This window comes from Pipistrellus hanaki (genome assembly GCF_964339955.1).
Source record: "Pipistrellus hanaki genome assembly, chromosome: 17".
Lineage (NCBI taxonomy): Eukaryota > Metazoa > Chordata > Mammalia > Chiroptera > Vespertilionidae > Pipistrellus > Pipistrellus hanaki.
In genome coordinates this window covers 34,343,083-34,364,073 of record NC_140519.1, presented here as the reverse complement: position 1 = coordinate 34,364,073, position 20,991 = coordinate 34,343,083, and the positions used below count along the sequence as shown (strand labels likewise).

Genomic DNA, 20,991 nt, shown 5'->3' with positions numbered 1-20,991 from the left:
ATATCATCCTAATATATAAAAACCCAGGGTCCATAATGACTGGCCACTGGAAGTCAGTCCTGCAGTGAGTGCTGGATTGCTGTGATGACCCAGCACTGACTGCCGCAGGTGCGGGCACAACGACCTAGCACTGACTGCTGAGGGGGCTCTGGATCAGGCCTAGAGAGAGGCATGAAGAGAGAGGCAGGATCCGTGGCAGCTGTTGATCAGCCGCTGCCTCTTTCTTTCTCTGCGGGCTTCACCAGCAGCAGTGTCTGTTTCTCTCCGGGCCTTACAGGGGCTGCTGATCAGCCCTGCTTCTCTGATCAGACCAGGAGATAGGCCTGGAGACACTGACTGGTACAGAAACCGACCAATCAGAACCAAATTGCCTGGCAAGGGAGGGCAGTTGGGGGTGATCAGACAGGCAGGCAGGTGAGCAGTTAGGAGCCAGCGGTCCCAGATTGCGAGAGGGATGTCCGACTGCTAGTTTAGGCCTGATCCCTGTGGTTTAGGCCCCCCCACTCAGTGCATGGATTTAGTCTATATATATAAAAGCCTAAGCAACCATTAGGACCAAATGACCATTCAACCAGTTGCTATGATGCACACTGACCACCAGGGGCAGATGCTCAATGCGAGAGCTGCCCCCAGTGGTTAGTGCGCTCCCACAGCCAACCTCCCGCGGTCCCTCCCCCAGGCCAGCCAGGCCCCCTGATAGGCCTTGATCACCTGCCAGGCCGAGTGACCCCACCCGTGTACAAATTCGTGCACCGGGACTCTAGTATATAATAAAAATAAAAAGTCACATATAATCTATCCCTAAAAAGTGTTATTTTAAAATCATTGGTTCCTTCCATTTATATAATATATTCTTCCCAGCTTTTGCATGAATCTAAAACAAAAAACACACCTCACCTCCCATTTTTCAGAAGCATTATTTCCACGTTCGCCTGTTGCAATGAGATATAATCTTCCAGTTCCATCTGACAAGGTGACCCAGGTAGAAGATGTGAAATGGATAGATGCACAAAGGCGATTATCGTACGCTGTCAAATCTGTAGGAAGCCGAAATACCTCTCGTGGTCTTGCTAAGACAGTGTCCTAAAAAGAAGACCAATAGTATAAATGAATCCCTCCCTCTCTCCTTGGTCCATACACACACAGAATTAATATCTGCAGTGTTACGCTCCTCCTCAAGGGAAGGCATCTAACTGCCCTCCCTTAGAGTACTACTGACTTCTAATAAAACATGGCAGAAATGATGGCAATGTGACTTCTGAGACTAGATCTTAAAAGACTTTGTATCTCCTTGCACTCTCTCTTGAACAGCACGTGGTAAGCCCACCTGGGGAAGAATTGAGCACTCTTGACAATAAGCATCCTGTGAGTGTGTCATCTTGGGAGTGTATCCTTCAAACCTAGTCAAGTCTTGGAATTACTGCAGTCCTGGCTGACATCAACTACAATTCTGTGAGAAACTATGAAATAGAACCAGCTAAGCCACTCGCAAATTTCAGCAAGATGACAAATGCTTATTGTTTCGTTTCAAGCCACTAAGGTTTTTTAAATTATAGTTAACATAAAATATTATATTAATTATAGTTGTACAGCATAGTTATTCGACACTTATATCTACCTTAATGACATGATCATGATAACACTAAAGAAAGTTGTTTCACAGAAATACATAGATAACTAATACAAAGCAAGAATCCAGTTTTTATTCTTAAGTTTAGAGTTAATGATCAGCATTTTTAATTAGAAATACCACATCATGTTCTAAATTCCTAGCATAGACATCAGCCTGTGGTATGAAAACAACACTACATTTAGACTATTAACTTAGGCTTTTGTCAACACATTTTTATTAGGTCCATGACCTCATAACTTAAAGCTATTAAATGGATTGCATCATTACAATGTTTTACAAGAAAATATATAAAAAGGCCTACAATCCAGAAAATAAACTTCCTCTCATACACTGTACTCAATAATTTTGGGTTGTTGTTTTATTTTACAGTGAACAATTTTTCAACAGGACAAACATACTCCTTGATTCATTTCACTCCCGGCTCCTAGAACTGCTTAGATAGGTGCATATAAGATTTAAGTAAACTATATTAAATATCCTTACTAGCCTCAAAGTTTTCAAATTAGCCATTGTTTCTAAAACATACAATTTAAATTGTTTTGAAACAGCACCTTTCCTTCTTTTTGTACTCATATTTCAGTGATTTACGTAACACTGAATTAAATGCTTCAGTAACAAACACAGTGGCATAAAGTTTTTAGAATGACAAATCCTCCCCTCAGCTCACCCAAAATTCAAGCCCAATCTTATAATACAGTTAAGTCCTTTCTAACGTCCTCTTACTGAGTCTCTGCTGTTCTCCTGGGTGTGCATTCTCCTTTGAGGCAAAAAGTAATAAATCCAAATAACTGTTAAGTAAAGTGCATTTACATATGGACATAAAGACATCTCCAAGACAATGACTGAAAAAAAGAGATTCTGAATACATACAGTAAAATATATTGAAATAAACAAATGTTTTTTCCTAGATAATGACTGAAGAGATGCAGAATACATACAGTAAAATGTTGAAATAAACAAATGTTTTGACTTGATAACACTAAGGTGTAGACACACATGTGCTAGCATGTTAATAATGTTTATCATTAGAAAGAAAAATAAGATTGTATTGAGACTGGTGGTAGGGAAAAATGGGGGTAAGGGGCAAGTTTCCTTTTTCCTTCAATTAACTGCTTGACTATTTACTTCCCTGAGCAATTTAAGTGTTAGAGACATAATTCAAAGATATTAATAAAATAGAATGGGACTTCTTGTTCAAAACAGGTTTTTCAAAGTAAGGCGTTCTAGTGATCTCCACACACACCCTTCTCAGCATCTCACCTAATGAGTCCTTATTAGGAAGGAGGGAGGGCTAAAGTTAAGTCACTATTCTTCATTTCTTACCTAATTATTAAGGTTATTTTAAGTCATTTTCTTTTAAATACAAGATTACACATGACTGAGATTTCTGGAAGTCTAACAGATAAATTAGTGTAATATTCAACAGAATGATTAAGATAATCATATATGTATTTGTGAAGCCAAATTAAATTAAAATACAAGAGAAAACACAAAGTATTTCTCTTATTTAAATGACTAGAGGCCCGGTGCACGAAATTTGTGGGGGGAGGGGGGATAGAAGGTGTCCCTCAGCCTAGCCTGCACCCTCTCCAATCTGGGAACCCTCTCACAATCCAGTACTGCTGGCTCACAACTGCTTGCCTGCCTGCTTTCCTGATTGTCCCTAACCACTTCTCCCTGCCAGCCTGATTACCACCTAGCCACTTCCCTGCCAGTCTGATTGCCCCTAACTGCCCTCCCCTGCAGGCCTGGTCACCCCTAACTGCCCTCGCCTGAAGAACTGTTCACCCAAACTGCCCTTCCCTGAAGGCCTGGTTCATCCCTAACTGCCCTCCCCTGCAGGCCTGGTCCCCCACAACTGTTCTCTCCTCTAGGCTTGGGTCCCCCGCAACTGCCCTCCCCTGCAGGTCCGGTCACCCCCACCTTACTCCTCTGCTGGCCTAGTCACCCCTAACTGCCCTCCCCTGCAGGCCTGGTCACTCTTAACTGCCCTCCCCTGCAGACCTGGTTCCCCCCAACTGTTCTCTCCTCTAGGCTTGGGTCCCCCCCCAACTGCCCTCCCCTGCAAGTCCAGTCACCCCCACCTTCCTCCTCTGCCAATCTAGTCACCCCTAACTACCCTCCCCTGAAGGTTTGATCGCCCCCAACTGCCCTCTCTTGCAGGCCTGATCCCTTTCAACTGCCCTCCCCTGTTGACCATCTTGTGTCCACATGGGGGCAACCATCTTTGACCACATGGGGACAGTCATATTGTGTGTTGGAGTTATGGTCAATTTGCATATTACTATTTTATTAGATAGGATCATTTAAGTGAAAGCAACATGAATATTCCTGATTTTTAAAATCTATTTCTGAAAGGATAAATTTTTAAATGGGCTATATGCAAAAAAAATTTCCTCCTGTAATATATTAATAAATCTTAAGTTACAGTATTAAATTATTTTTTAATAATCTCTACTGACAGTTTTACAAAGTGTCCTCACAATAACACTTCATGTAATTGGCATCTATAATGTCCTATTCCCACCTGATCTTTTCCTTCTAAATAAAAATAATAATGTAACTATGTTCAAGGCTACTAAAAATCATTCTGAGGAAACATTTCACAGGTGAATTGCAAAAGAATTAAAATTTCAATGACAAATAAAACAGGGAATGGCTATCATGTAAAAGCATTGTATTAAGTAAGTGCTTTGACTTTTTACCATCTTATTTAATGGTTAACAAGTCTGATGAAGTTGAAATTATTATCCCTCTCATTTTAAGAAGATAAAGAGCTCTGTTTCCAAAAAATAGTAATATGTCTGGGTCTCCAAAATATGACAGTACAAATTCAAAAAAAAGGCTAATGTTCTTTCCTGTATTCCACACTTTCTTGAAATGAACCACTTCTCAAATTTTTCTAAACAAATGATACTTCAGACCTCACTGCAATATTCCACTCCCAAAGTCCCACTATAAATACAACTACTATATTCAGTTTTTCTTCACATTAATATATTTTCAAAAACATATTTTTAGTTATTTCAGAGAGCAAGGAAGAGGGAGAGAAATCATCAATGATGAGAGAGAATAACTGGTAGGCTGCCTCCTGCATGGCCCATACTAGGGATCAAGCCCACAACCTGGGCATGTACCCTTGACTAGAATCGAACCTGGGACCCTTCAGTCTGCAGGCCAACCCTCTATCCACTGAGCCAAACCAGCCAGCGCTTCATGTTAATATATTACTCAGTATTTTTATTAGATTTCTCAGTCAATAAAACATAAAAATTATAATGTCTATATATTGTATATAAATGACTAAATAAATAGTAAATAAGTATTGATGTTATATAAATAGATTAGGGGCCTCTTAATTTCATTTACAAGGAGACAAGCTTTGAAGTAACAAAACATTTTTTCTAGCATTTATAGAAAAGGTTACTCAAGTTTTAAAAAATAGTCAAGCAGAATTAAGTAAGAGGACCATTTACAAGTTTCATTAGACAGTGACATTTAAAATTTTGCCCTTTTAAAAGGAAGTGATCTTTCTCTGGAGAAAGGCTTTCATCGCTAATAATTTTTAACTTTACCTGAAAAAAATCTTCCTCTGTCCTTTTTTTGTGTGCTAAGGCTTAAAGAAGAGGTATTTCTAATTAATTGCTGTTTGACTAAGTAATGTCTCTCCATAACATAAACAGTGCCAAGACCTTACTCTTTTAATTTTTTCTTTAACTAGGAAAATTAATGGCTCCATATTAATAAACTCACCCATAGAAAATAAGCCGAGATTCTTATCCAGAGAGGAACATACTGACACACATTTGAGCTGGACTAACAAATTGTTGTGGCCTGTCACTCCCAGGCACAGCCTCACAAACGCTGCTAACAAAAGGAACCCAGTAACTTGACCTGGATCTTTAAGCGCAATTTAAAGATGCACCATAACATGACACTCCTCTAATGGGCACAAACTAGTTTTTCAGGTAAATGGAAAACATTGACAGAATTTCCTAAATAAGAAAATGATGAGATTAAAATAACAAATCTGATCATAAAACAAAATAAAAACTAAATTTTAAACACTTTTTTTTTTGCTTCCTTAAGGCCATTTTCTCCTTCCTAAGTATTCTTCCTCCCAATTGACATTTCTCTAAAATTGTAAGCCCACAAATTAAACTGACTTAGAAGTAAATATAATGACTCTATAAATCTGTGTTGAAATGCCGCCATCTGCTGGCTCCTGACAAAACCTAAAGTCCAGATATGGGTGAATTTCCTTCCATAAGCCCCACAAGCCTTCACGTTAGCCACAATGATGTTTTGCCTAGACGTAACAAGGGTGGTCTTCAGTACACCAGACACAGGAAAGAGCCTCTCTGGGACTGGCACATGTGTGACTTTGACTAAAGGAAAAAACAACACACAAAAACAAAATCTCCCCAGGAAAACCAGACAATAAAATGAGTATCAGAACAACTGTTCTCTGCTGTAAAAAACCCAATGTGTAGGGAGTGGTCAATAGTCTTCACTGTCCCCCACAGACCTTCAAAGAGCAAATAGGGATTTTTTTGCTCACCAGAAAGATAAGAATAAATAAATATGGTATTATTCTATACCACCACAAGTGCAATTTCTGAAAACCTGGTCCCTGAAATAAAGCAAAACCATCTGAGATGTTGCATAGAATGCAGATCCCCAGGCCACGACCAATCCTGATACAATGAATCAGAATCTTTGGGAACAGTCATCTAAAGGTAGCTCTTTTTTTTTTTTTTTTTTTTTTTTTTTTTTTAATCAGTTGCTCCCAATGATTCTGATGTGTAATTCAATTTAAAAGACAAAACTGAATTAAACAGAAAAAATACTAAAACAATCCCAAACACCGTTCTTGAAACATCAAATAGTAATAATACCTAATACCTTCTAAAGTTTGATTAAAAAAAAATAAAGAGGAAAAAACAACAACTTTAAGAACATCATATGCATGCAACTTTACCGGAACAAATTTGAAAGCTTAAGAGGAAATGATTTCCCTAGAAAAACAAAAGAAAATTACAAAATTACCCAAGAAACACACTGCATGAATAAACCAATAACCATAAAATAAATTGGGTAGGTGATTAGAGAACTACCACTGAAAAGGACAACAGGATACATAAAATATTTTTTAAAAAAAGATCTTTTCAGTTTTAAACTTTCCCATTGCCAGAAAACTCTCCTTTAAGGAAGCCAGCAAAACTTGAATCAAAATCTAACTGCGCCCTGCCTGGGTGGCTCAGTGGGTTAGAGTACTGTCCCGCACACCAAAATGGTTGTGGGTTGATTCCTGGGTAGGGTACTTACAGGAGGCAACAGATCAATATTTCTCTCTTCTCCCCTCCCCTCTTCTCTCCTTCCTCTCTCTAAAATCAATAAACATTCTCAGGTAAGGTTAAAAAAAAAATCTAATAGATTAAAAAGAATAAAACAAAAACTACTGTAACTTTTTAAAATAAATACAAATATTCTAAGTAAAATGTCAACAAATAGAAATCTAACAATGTATCCAAAAAATAATATACTCTCACCAAAAAGGATTTCTAGGAAATTAACAAATTTAACAATTTTATCATTCTAAATCACTACATTGATATTCATGAAAAACATACAATATTAATAGGTGAATGCTAAAAAGACGTGATAAAATTCAGCAACCATTCTTAATAAAAAATGTTAAATAGGAACAGAAAATGAAGGAAACAACCTTAAAACAATGAGTGGTTTTTATCAAACCAGCAGTATTTTCCTAAATAAATTTTAAACCCACTACAATTAAAAACAAGAGCTAAACAGGGATACTTGCATCCCCCATTATTAGTCAGCATTGTCTCAAGGTTCTATCTGTAGAGCAATAAGATAAAAATAAAACAATAGGGGACGTTGTTTCCATTTTCATAAACATTGGAAAGAAGAGCTAAAACTCTTTCCTTTGGTTGATGACAAAATTGTATACTTTGAAAACCTTAAAGCGAATAAGTAAAATGAAAATGATCGAGTTATGAAATAAGATGGCTGTTTATAAAACAAATAAGCACTTAGAAAATGGGGGGGGGGGACTATATTCTATTAACAGATAAAGAAACTATAAAATACTTAAGAATAAATTTAATAAAATGAGCATAAGTTCAAGGATGAAAACAATTAAGAAATGGGGAAAAAGAAAACTTGTAGAAACTTTATCAGAGGTCACCTATTCTAAATTAATGGTTTCCTGATTGTTTATTAGTGAAACTTAAAAAAGTAAACTTTTAATTTTATCAAGATGCTAAACAAATTTAAACATACACTATATATATTTGGAAAAGTGTAGACTGCTTTGAACATGTATAAACATGTGGTTGTTATTTCAATGTCAAGTTCAAAAGAGGTTATTTCAATGTCAAGTTCAAACTGGGGAAGTAAAGGAAGGAGACACTTCAAATTCTACTAAAAATTAATAAACTGGAAGGAACTTTATTTTGTACATTGCAGCATTGCCAATGCCTACAGTAATGCATAATATATAAGTAGAAATGTAATAAATATTTTGAAAGTCAATTATATGTATATATGTATACATTTTTATATATGTATCCTATATAATAAAAGTTTAATATGCAAATCAACTGAATGGTGGAATGACCAATCGGTAGGGGGTGGGGCCAGCAAGCAGGCAGTGTCAGGCCAGCCAAGGCATATGCCAGTGGACAGAGGGAAGGGTGAGCAATGGGGGGATGGAAGGTGGCAGCAACCAGCGGTGGCACAATGGTGGTGGGATGGAGATGTGCCAGCCAGTGCCATCCCTGATAGGCAGGCCCGATCACCTCCCACAGAGGGAGGCCAGATTGCAGCTTAGGCCTGCTCCCCATGGGCCTAAGCCATTAGGACATCTTCTGAGGGCGCCTAGAACATGAGAGGGCACAGGCTGGGCTGATGGAACCCCCACCTCTACCCCCACCCAAGTGCACAAATTTTCATGCAATGAGCCTCTAGTACGTGTGTGTGTGTGTGTGTGTGTGTGTGTGTATGTGTGTGATATATATATTAGGCTTATAAAAGTCAATATTCTTAGATAATTTTGAGATTTTAGATTTGTCTTCCTAAACAAAATATAACAGAATCTTAAAAACATAAAAGCCCTTAACTTTAAAAAATATCGGGTCTAGTAATAATTAATGTCGTTTTCAACATTCATTTAAAATCTTGCTTGGCATTGACTTGTATTGACATAACCTTCAAACACGTGGTATCTACAGAACCTGTGAAGTGCAATTAACAAGTTTTGCTTGAAAAAGTTTGTGTTTGGTTTGGTTTTTGTTGCAAAACTAGGGCTAAGAAGATGGCGGATGAAGAGCATATTCGGCACTGCATGCTTTACGAGTTCCAATTAGGAAGAAAAGCAAGTGAGGCTGCAAAAAACATCTGTAGTGCTCTTGGTCAAGATGCAGTTAGCGCCAGAAAATGCCAGCGTTGGTTTGAGAAATTTCGCGAGGGAAATTTTTCGTTAGATGACAAGAGTGGTCGAGGCCGTGTGTCCAATTTTGATCAAGAAGCTCTTCAAGCTCTTTTGGTGCAAAATCCTCAAATTACCCAACAAGAGCTTGCGACAACTTTAAATTGTTCACAAAAAACAATTTCCAATCAATTGCGTGCACTTGGCAAAGTCCAAAAGTTTGGAAAAATGGGTTCCTCATGAGTTGACCGACAACAACCGTAATCAAAGAGTCACAATTTGCAGTTCGCTCCTCACTCGTCAAAACCGTTTGCCGTTTTTAGAGCAAATTGCTACCGGAGATGAAGAATGGGTGCTGTATGTTAATTTGAAAAGGCAGCCTCAATGGTTGGACAAAAATGAGGCTCCGCAGCCCACGCCAAAACCTGACTTGCATGCGAAAAAAGTGATGTTGTGTGTTTGGTGGAATTTTAAAGGAATTCTTCATTATGAACTTTTACCATCTAACCAAACCATTACAAGTGCAGTGTATAGTGCCCAATTGGAAAGGTTAGCCCAAGCTTTAAGAGAAAAAGAACCCGCGCTGATTAATCGGAAGGGCGTAATTCTTCACCACGATAACGCACGACCGCATACTGCAAGAATCACTGCTGAAAAACTGCGCCAGTTGGAATGGGAAGTTCTCCCTCAACCTGCATATTCTCCTGATATTGCCCCTTCCGATTACCATTTGCTTGGTTCTTTACAAAACTTTATTCTTGGAAAAAAATTTAATAATGAAGAATGCCTCAAAAATGCATTGACCGAATTTTTTGCATCAAAATCACAAGAATTTTACAACAGAGGGATTAAAATGCTTCCTGAGCGTTGGGCACGAGTAGTAGAAAACAACGGCAACTATATTGTTAATTAAATTTTGTTGTATTGTTTAAATAAATTCGATTTAAAAAAGTATTAGAAAACGACATTAATTATTACTAGACCTAATACAATAAAGTGCATAAGAAACTATAAAGAATTATTATAGAGTATCCATAGAAGCTAGAGAATAGGTCAGTAAGAGGAATCAAAGATATCTTAGTCTTTACTCTGATTCCATGTCAAATAAGCTGCCTTACAAAACACTACAGTAATTTGACCCTTGAACAACATATATTTGCACTGCATGGGTCCACTTATACACAAATATTTTTTTAAATAAATCCCTGTAAATTTTTTCTTAATCTGCTTTGGAGCCTGCAGATGCGGAAGGCCAACAGTATAAATTGATCTATGCCATTTTATATAGAGTACTTGAGCATCTGTGGATTTTCCCTGGAACCAACCCCTGGAAGATACTAAGAGATAACCAAATTTTGGGGGAGTCAAAAGTTATATGTATATTTTCAACTGCAAGGGAGTTGGCACCTCTAAAACCCAAGTTGTTCAAGAGTCAGCTGTATTTAATTTCCTATGGAAACTTTTTAATAAAGGAAAATATCCTAACCAGTCCACTCTGCTTATCTATAGTATTTCAAATGCAATCATTAAACTTTCATTCCAGATTCCCAGTCCTAAATCTTGTGATTTAATTTGGAATCAGCATCCAAAATTGTGATTATTAGTGGGTGAATTGATAAAACCAAGATTTTGGCCCTAAACTGTAACCTTATCCCCACTCCTCCCAGCTAAGCACACTATTAAAATGTTTCCTTCTCCATACTATTTCTGCATCTTATCCCTACTTCCACTGTTACATGTTATCAATTTATAAGTGTATGTGCCTACTAAGGACATAGTAGCATTCAATAAATGTTTATTTCAGGAACAAATATTTCTCATTCAATAAAATGACTTATCTCAATAAACCAAAGACTCATATATTACCCAGATAATAAGGGGAAGCTCCAATCAAGAATGCAAAGCTAACTCCAATGAGCAAGAAATAAACCAGTCAGAGAAAGGTAAGTATCACATGATCTCATGCATATGCAGAATCTAATGAACCAAATAAACCAGTGATCGAAAATAGATCCAGAATCACAGAAGCATGAACAGACTGTTGAACCTCAGATGGAAGGCAGGGGAGAGTGGGCGGGAAGAGATCAACCAATGAACTTATGTGCATATATCCATAACCCATGGATACAGACAATAGGGTGATGAGAGCCTAGGGAGGGGGGAGGAGGACGGAAGTGGGCTGGAAGAAGTTAATGAGGGGAAAAAAGAGAACCTATGTAAATACTTGAACAATAAAGATTTTTTAAAGTGATAAAAAAATATTAAATAAATTTTAAAAAAAGAAAAATTGAACAAACTTTAAACAGCTGTTATCCATTCAACAACACACTGGCAATCCTTCTGCTGAGTCCTAGAATTATACAAATAGAAGAAAAACCACAGGCCAGACCAACAGTCAACAAACTATAGTTCATGAGCCAAATTGAACCTATTGTCTGTTCTGGTAAATAAAGTTTTATTGGAATGCAACCACATTCATTCATTTATACATACTGTCTACTGCTGTTTTCACACTACTCGGACAAAATTGAGCAGCTGTAACATAAAATCATTTGGCCCATAAACCCTAAAAGATTTATTATCTGGCATTATGCACAATTTGCTAACCCCTGGCCCAGAGCAAATTCACAGAGTTCATGGAGATCTGAGAGCCAACAATTTAAATGTTCTTGGGAGAGCAGAAGTATTTACCAAGGCGAGCTTCCTAGATGAAATGATTAGCTGGGACTTAAGCGAAGACTGGGAAGCAGACTGACAGAACTAAGAATATTCCAAGGAAGAGTTGTTCACATGGGAAAAGGAATGGAGGCAACAGGCTTTAGGGCATATCTCAGGAACTGCAGGAGTGAGGTACTATTAGAGTGCAGTCTGTATAAAGTGGTGAAAGTCAAAGTTGGCAAGAAGGGCATTATAAACATCATATGTCAAGAGGAATTTGTATATTTTATCCATGGACACAGGCTTCAAAATAGGCACAAGATCACTTGCACAGGTTCTAAAATGAATCGGCCAGCGGAGAGCAGAAATCAGAACATGCTCTGTTTCTTGCTTCTATTCCCCTTTCTGCTTACTTATCATGGGAACTTCTATTGTCTTCAGGTAGATGCTTCTGTCCCTGAACCAAATGCTAAGCCTTAGCAGCTAAGGGGATAGGAAAAGAGAAAAAAAAAAAAAAAGAAAAAAAAAAAATCATCCCAGGAAGCAGAGGCATTTCTGAGAGCAAATTCAGGTAGACCTCATGGAAAATTTGAACGTGACATGGAAAGATTATGTTCCCAGTGATTTTTTCCTAAATCCAAAAAATGCTTCACACTCTGACAGCTGTGATTCATGATTTCAAATTATTTACAGAAGTTGTACCAGAACAGTTCTTTTCGGTCATGGTGCATGTTTTTACAGTACTACACCTGGGGGGTCACGGAAGAAAGGGAAAGGAAGCAGGCTCAGCCTGGCCTGCAGGTGAAAGGAAGGCTCAGAGGTTCCCTATCATTGCCTCTTCCATGCCTGACTACTTGGAGACCGATGGGGATTAACTCATAAGCTTCAATACCTCAGATCATTCATAACTTCTGTTCAATTCTTTTTACCAGACTGTAACACAAATGTGCTGGGCAATAAAAGCAGTTTTGTTTTGGTTTGAAGAACACAACATAAATAAAGAAGTAGAGGGCTGGTAGACAAATTCTGCACAGGTGGGATCCCTCCCAGCCGATCAGGGTGTCTCATCCAGTCCCAATCGGGCCGTCTGGGAGAGTGCACTGACCACCAGGGGCAGTTCCTGCGTTAAGCGTCTGCCCCCTTGTGGTCAGTGTGCATCATAGCTACCGGCCAGCCATCCAGTTGTAAAGGTTGCTTAGGCTTTTATATAGAGAGAAAGAACTAGAGAGATAAGAGAGGCAGTAATTTTTTTTTTTAAATCACATGATAACATTGCCTATTCTAAATTACATATTAAAAAGTGTAAATTTTCACATCAATAAAGAGAAACCCACCAAGCTGGGGGGAAAAAAATTGTCATAAAATATTGGATTTTGTCAAAAAATGTGGATTTTGTCATAAAGGAAATAATAAAAGAATTCATGTGAGAAGTGAGAAGATCAGACAAGCAATTTAGATTATGCTATAGACACAATGTAGAGGATGGCTAGAAGCAGCAGAAAATGGTTAGGAAAGATATTAACTGACCAATGACTATTTATGCCAAATATCCTAACAATGTACTGTGGAGCTTACAACAAAACAAAATATATAACAAATATAGCTCAAAGGTGGTAAAGGAAGTAAAAAAAATATTGTTAGATTTATATGTGTTTTTTTTTTAAAAAAAATAGGATAATATTAATTAGAGGCAGACTATGATAACTTAAAGGTGAATACTATAATCTCTACAGTAACCAATGGAATACTAAGGGATCCCTTATACTTCGCAACAGTATGAATGGACCTGGAGATTATAATGGTAAGTGACATAAGCCAGTCAGAGAAAGACTATGATCTCACTTAGAGGTGGAATCTAATGAAAAAATAAACTGATGAACAAAATAGGTCCAGAAGCATAGCTGCATGAGAACAGACTGACATACCTCAGAGGGGAAAAGGGTGGGAAGGGGATGGTAAGAAATTAACCAAAACACTTATATGCATATACTAGTATGCATTACCCAAGGATACAGACAATAGTGTGTAAAGCTTGGGGAAGGGTAGAGTGGAGAAAGAGGGGAGAAAATGGGGAACATCTGTAATACTGTCAACAATTAAAATAAAATAATAGTAATAAAAACAGGTTTATATAAAAAGCCAAAAGAGAAAACTAAATGGAATTTTAAAAAAACATAGATTAATCCATACAAAAGTGGAAACAGAGACTAAAAGAACAAAGAATAGATTAAATAAACTGAAAAGATGGCAAGATAAACTCAACCATATCAGTAATTACATTAAATAGAAATGTACTAAGCCCTCCAATTAAAGGACAGATATTCATACTGAATAATAAAAAAAGGCCCTACTAAATGTTCTTTACAAGACATACACTTTAAAAATAATAACACTGACAAAGTAAAATTGAAAGGATAAAAAGATCCTATCTAATAAAAGAGTAATATGCAAATTGACCATCACTCCCACACACAAGATGACCACCCCCATGTGGTCAAAGATGGCCACCACAAGATGGCTGGCAGGGGAGGGCAGTTGTGGGTGACCAGGCCAGCAGGGGAGGGCAGTTGGGAGGCACCAGGCCTTCAGGGGAGGACAGTTGGGGGACCAGGCCTGCAAGGAAGGGCAATTGGGGGCAATCAGGGCTGCAGGGGAGGGCAGTTAGAAAAGGCAGGTGGGGTGACAGGCCTGCAGGTGGGGGCAGTTGGGGGTGACCGGGCCAGTAGGGGAGGGCAGTTAGGGGTGACCAGGCCGGCAGGGGAGGGCAGTCAGAGGCAATTGGGCCGGCAGGGAAGGGTAGTTAGGAGTGATCAGGCCAGCAGAGAAGAACAGTTAAGGGGCAACAGAGCAGGCCAGGGAGCAGTTAGGCGTCAATCAGGCTGGCAGAAGAGTGATTAGGGCACATGTGTCAAACACAAGGCCCGCGGGCCAAATCCAGCCCGCCAGGCCTTGCAATGCGGCCCACACTGCGCTGTCATCACTGCACTCCACTGTCAATTTATGACATTGTCAGTTTATGACTGTTCAGTAAACCATTCAGCCCGCGATTTAGGCTGGATTTTAGATTTTGGCCCCCTCTCTGATTGAGTTCGACACCCCTAGATTAGGGGGTGATCAGGTTGGCAGGCAGAAGCAGTTAGGGGCAATCAGGCAGGCAGGCAAGCAGGCTAGCAGTTGAGAGACAGCAGTCCTGGATTGTGAGAGGAGTCTCAGATTGGAGAGGGTGCAGACTGGGCTGAGGGACAACCCCTTTGCTTCCATGCACAAATTTTGTGCACCAGGCCTCTAGTAAATAATATTTATTAAGAAAGCTAGCATGGCTATATTATTTCATAATTCTAGAAAGACCAATCCATAGCAAGCAAAACAATCCTAAATGTTTGCACCTAATTAAAACGGTTAAAAAATAGTGTTAGCTAAAAAGAAAAATAGATCCCCTATCATAGTTGGAGATAACACAGCTCACATGAAGAAAAGAGAAATGAACAGTTACATCAACTTTTATAAACTCATTAGGCAGTTGCCCACGGGTAAGGAGTGGAGGGGAATAAATATGTGTAGGAATAGGAACAAAAGAAAAAACACACCCATAAAACAAAAATAAGTCTTACAGACTGATGATAGGATTCTCTATATTAAAGGTATGTGTACATCAATTCCTTGGATATAGGATTCAAAGTGAAAATTAAGGATCAAATTTATTAGAAAATCCTACTTATATATTTTTTCCTTACCAGCATCACTGTTAAATTCATAATTCTTCCAAGGTTATCAATGTAGTAGACACTGTCTTGATACCATGAATCACAGTGAAGGTAATTATACATTCCAAAAGCATGCATGTGTTCCAGTGTGTATTGATCATCTCGAAGTTTTACTTCTGCCACAGCTGAAATATAAACAAAATAAACATACACATAAAAAGTTTTGCCTCAGATTGTTCCTTTCTGTACAATACCTACATGGCAAGAGGCAATTCACTATGCTCTTCATCCAAAAACAATTCTGGGCACCTACCAGAAACTGTATGCAGAGGACAAATAGTGTGTAGAACTGACATGGTCCCTGCTCTTACAGAACTTAGTACATGGTGGCCACTTTTTCCTTGTTAATATGAATAAAAAACAGATTCTAAAATTGAAGGATTTCTTATCTCCTGGGCAAATATTAAGTTTACTTCATAAAGTGTTTTTATACTTTATTTATTTTTTAAAATATATTTTATTGATTTTTTACAGAGAGGAAGGTAGAAGGATAGAGAGTTAGAAACATCGATGAGAGAGAGACATCGATCAGCCGCCTCCTGCACACCCACCACTGGGGATGTGCCCACAACCAAGGTACATGCCCTTGACCGGAATCGAACCCAGGACCTTTCAGTCTGCAGGCCGACGTTCTATCCACTGAGCCAAACCAGTTTCAGCTGTTTTTATATTTTAAAAAAATGCTTTTACCTATATTCCTCTCATTGATTTTTACCACACAATAAGAAAGTAGTTTTTATTATTTCACTGAAGGGCCGGTGCATGAATTCATGCATCAATAGGGTCCCTCAGCCTAGCTTGGGGGATTGGGCCGAAATCAGCTCTCCAACATCCCCCAAGGGGTCCCGGATTGAAAGAGGGCACAGGCCAGGCTGAGCAACCCCACCAGTGCACGACTGGGGCCCGGAAGGGATGCGGGCGGTTGGCCAGCAAGGTAGGGACCACAGGAGGACTCCAGTGCATGTCCAGCCAGTCTTGCTCAGCCCTGATTAGCCGGACCCCAGCAGCAAGCTAACCTACCAGTTGGAGCATCTGCCCCTTGGTGGTCAGTGCATGTCATAGTGACTGGCCGACTGGCTGACTATCTGCCCCCTGGTGGTCAGTGCACATCATAGCAAGCAGTTGAGCAGCCTTAGAACATCATTAGCATATTATGCTTTGATTGGTTGAGCGGATGACTGGACAACCAGACAATTAGCATATTAGGCTTTTATTATATAGGATTACACAATTATGGAAAGAAATGTGAGCACAAATAGTAATTTCTGCAATGTTACACCATATTTTTCCCAAAAATGGAGAACAAAACACTATTATACCTGGAACAAAAATAAAGTTTTCTACTAAAAAAATAGAACTTTTTTCACTAGAGCATTAGCTACTTCCATAATTTTATTTTACTTTTCTCCAGCTTTACTGATATAATTTGACATAAAACATTCAATAAGTTCAAAGTGTACAACATGATTTAATACATGTATATATTGCAAAATGATTCGTACAATACGTTTACTTCATACATCCATTATCTTACATAGTTACAATTTTTTCTTTTAAGGAGAACTTTTAAGATCTACTCTTAGTTGCTTCCATAATTTTAAAATTTGCCAAATGTGATTTCTGCCTACTACTCCTCCTTTTTTTCTATACATAGGAATCCTTACCACTCAGGGCTGCCCATGCATTAGAACTATTTTCTGCTTTAACAGGAAATAAGTGGACCAAGCTGAGGTCCTTAATATAAAACTCATCTTATTATATGCTAATTGAAAGTTTTATTCCAGAATGCTCACCTGTTCCTAGTTCTACTTTGAGTCCTGGCTTACTTATATCTATTCATTCATTTATTCAACAACTATTTTAATAGGCACCAATGATACAATGATGAGTAAAGAGCACAGAATCTATCTTCTTAACACTTATGATTGAGTGGGGAAATGGACATTACTCAAATAAATGCATAAGTAAATATATGATTAAATGTTTTTAAGAAAAATTACTGGGGCCTGGCTGCCATGGCTCAGTGTTTGAGCATCGACCTATGAACCAGGTCATGGTTCAATTCCCGGTCAGGGCACATGTCTGATCGTGGGCTCAGTACCTAGTAGGGGATGTGCAGGAGGCAGCCAATCAATGAATCTTTCTTGTCATTTATGTTTCTATCTCTCTCTCCCTCTTTCTTCCTCTCTGAAATAAAAATACTTTTGAAAAAGAAAAATTACTGGGTACATGAGAACAAGTAAAAATGGGAGCTAATCTACTTGGGGAGGTTAACAGGAGCTTTCAAAAATTTGAGCCAAGGTACAAAGGGTAAGGTAGAGTTAATTTAAGAAGTATACCTACCTCCCTACACACATACACGCACCTACTTAACACAGGCAGAAGGAAAAGCAGGCAGAAAAGGAAAAACTTGTGTTCAAAGACCCAAAAGACGGCCAAACTGGCTGAAATAACAGCAACAGAATTGTACAAGGAAAGGTTTATAGATGAATGAAGTGAGAGAACCTGGCAGGAATTGAATCAGGATAGACCTTTTCTTATATTTGTTGATAAACCCACTGTATTATGAATTTTTTAAGCAGGAGAATAAAGTCCAGATTCAAATGTGAAAGAGGGTCACTTACAACTACAATATGGAAAAAATCCCAGAGTGAAGCAGGGGTAAACCCAGGAAGATCCACTAGAAAACCACTGCAGTCATCGGGTAAAGGACGACGGAAGTCTAGAAGCATTTCAGAAGTAACATCTTTGTAGCTTTATGATGGCTTTGATAGAGACAGGGGACATTGCTTATGTATAACTTTCTTTTATAAGGAACAGTTAGAAATACATAATCCACTGATTAGAAGGGGGACAGACATCAATTTTTGGTTTTCTAGCACCACTGTGTGGGTGAAACTCGATACTGCAGAAAATGTGCATGGTACCATAACAGCCCACACAGTAATACTAGACAATGTGACGACAAATACATTTTTTAAAAAAAATATATTTTATTGATTTTTTACAGAGAGGAAGGGAGAGGGACAGAGAGAACATGGGCTGGACACATCCTGGAGCCCTCCTTTAGTCCCTCCCTACCTGGCCAACTTCCCATGTCCTCCCCCCAGCCCCGATCGTACACGGGTGGGGCCCCTCGGCCTGGCCTGCACTCTCTTGCAATCCGGGACCCCACAGGGGATGTTGAGAGCCGGTTTTGGCCTGAACCCACAGTCCAGGCTGAGAGATCCCACTGGTGCACAAATTAGTGCAATGGGCCTCTAGTCTTATATAATGTTTCTGCACATTAACATATTCACCTGCCTTTTTCCTCCATATTTTCCTTTAATAAAGTCAATAGTAAATATGAAACATATATATAATGGTTACATGGCTCTTCTCTTCCTTTACTCCAACTATAGCCATAATCTTCACCAGCTTTTATTCTCCCTGCCCTGAAGAAACAGCCAGAGACACTACAAAAAAAAATTACAAACAGCCCTGGCAGGGTAGCTCAGTTGGTTGGAGTGGCATCACAATGCACTGGGTTGTGGGTTTGATCCCTGGTCAGGGCACATATGGGAATGAACCAGTGAATGCACTAATAAGTGGAACAACAAATGGATGTCTGTCTGTCTGCCTATCTCTCTTTCCTTTTTGAGGAAAGGGCAGGGAATAGGAGGGAAGAAAAAGGGAAGAAAAAAGGGAAGAGAAAGGGAGGGAAGAGAAGGGGAGTAGAGGGAAGGGAGGGGAGGGGAGAACAGCATGTGCTCTTTAGTGGGAAAGGTATAGATTTCCCACTGACAACTAACCTGGTTAGGTTACCTAACCTTTCTACCCTGTCTTACCTGTTAATGGTACTCGTCCTATAATATTCTTGACAAATGTTACCATAAAACATGTAAGTGTTTGCTACAGGGCACAGAAAAAGAAATGTTGATTTCCCTGTTTCTCTCTCCCTTCCAAGGCAAATTCTCACAAAGGTGCTTGGGATTCCATTTTCTCCTCCCTCTTCTAGGTCCTTCCTATCTCGCTCTACTGGTCCCTTCTCCTCCAGTTTAGTATGTCAAAAACTTCCAACTTCCATAACAAACAAATGAAAAAGGTTTCCTCCTTTTTGCCCTGTTCCCAAAGCAGGGCTCTTTCCTACCCTGTACTTCTCAAACTTCTTCCATGTTCTCATTATTTATATTAACCCATTTCAATTTTGTTTGAACTCCACTATTCTATTTTTTTACTTAAAAATAAATATTGAACATTTTTCTCTTGAAGCCAAGGCTTCAAGTGACCAGTTCTATCTTGCCATCAGAAAGAGAAAATAAGATAAAATTAAATAAACCGGATAAAATTATATGAAACAATGGTTTTCAAGACATGAGACATCAGGCAACAAAGGATGGTCATCCCTAAGAAATGAGAAACAAAGGAGGTGAGCCCTAGCGCTGCCCCAGCTTACTACCACCTTGAATGAGTTTCTGGGTCTTGGCATGAAGAGGGAAAGGTGAGGTAGAACCTGAGAGAATCCCCTTGTTGTGAAAACTGAGTGAAAGTCTAGGGCAATGGTCGGCAAACTCATTAGTCAACAGAGCGGCAAACCGTGGCTCTTGAGCCGCAGTTTGCCGACCACTGGTCTAGGCAGTTGTACAAGGCAACTTGAGTTCATTAGACTGTCAAGAGTACTAGAGAAGAGAGCAACAAATCAGAGGGTGTCTCTCAACTAATGGCATGTGACTGAGTAAACCACCTCAGGGCAGGGAAAGAACCATCTGAAAGGAGGAGAGAGAATCATTTTAAGCACTCAACACAAGGCTGAGAGCTGAAACTGTTACCCCAACTCAGAATTCATGGGCTGATGGATAGAGTACACAGAAAAGACTTCTCTCAAATACAGTAATTAGCCCTAAGCACTGCTCCAGCCCAGGCTAACAATTCATAAAAGCAACACCCAATTAATCTGTTTCCAAGTAACTCAACTGCATCCCAGAACAAAGTTCAAGAAGATTTATACAAATACAAACATATTCTGCAGCCAACAAGTTAAAATTCACAATTTCTGGCAACCAGTCAAATATTATCAGACATGCAAAGAGGAAAGAAAACAAAACTCATAAAAAGAACAAACAATCAACAGAAATTCAAGACATGTCTGACACAGAACATATAATTAGCAGAAGAGAACACTAAAACAGTTATTAAAGCATGTCCCATATGATCAAAATGATAGACAGGAAAGTTGTAAAAATTATTTAAATCAAACTTCTAGAAATGAAAACTACAATTTCTAAAATGAAAATAGACTTATATATTAATGACAGATTAGAGACTGGAAAAAAGATTAGTGAAATTAAAGGCATAAATATAAATATAGAATAGATAAAAAAATAAAACAGAGAACAAAAGGAATGGGGGGAAAATGAAAACAGCACTGGGGTCAACTTCCAGCAATCTAAAAATGGGCAACTTGATTTCTCAAAGGAAAGGAGGGGATTGTGGGAGGGATG

The 20,991-nt window shown here is 38.8% G+C and overlaps 1 protein-coding gene across 2 annotated transcripts in view; it reads right to left on the bottom strand.

The window, feature by feature from the left end:
* The window catches only part of NUDCD1 (NudC domain containing 1), a 60,128-nt gene that overhangs the window by 32,225 nt on the left and 6,912 nt on the right, over positions 1 to 20,991 (bottom strand). For both annotated transcript variants that reach the window (XM_084864466.1, XM_084864465.1), the window contains exons 2-3: positions 15,482 to 15,636; positions 898 to 1,083 (exon numbers count right to left, since the gene is read on the bottom strand). In XM_084864466.1, coding sequence (XP_084720592.1) covers positions 898 to 1,083; positions 15,482 to 15,589 — 294 coding nt within the window. In that variant the 5' untranslated portion in view covers positions 15,590 to 15,636. The remainder of the gene's footprint in view (positions 1 to 897; positions 1,084 to 15,481; positions 15,637 to 20,991) is intronic.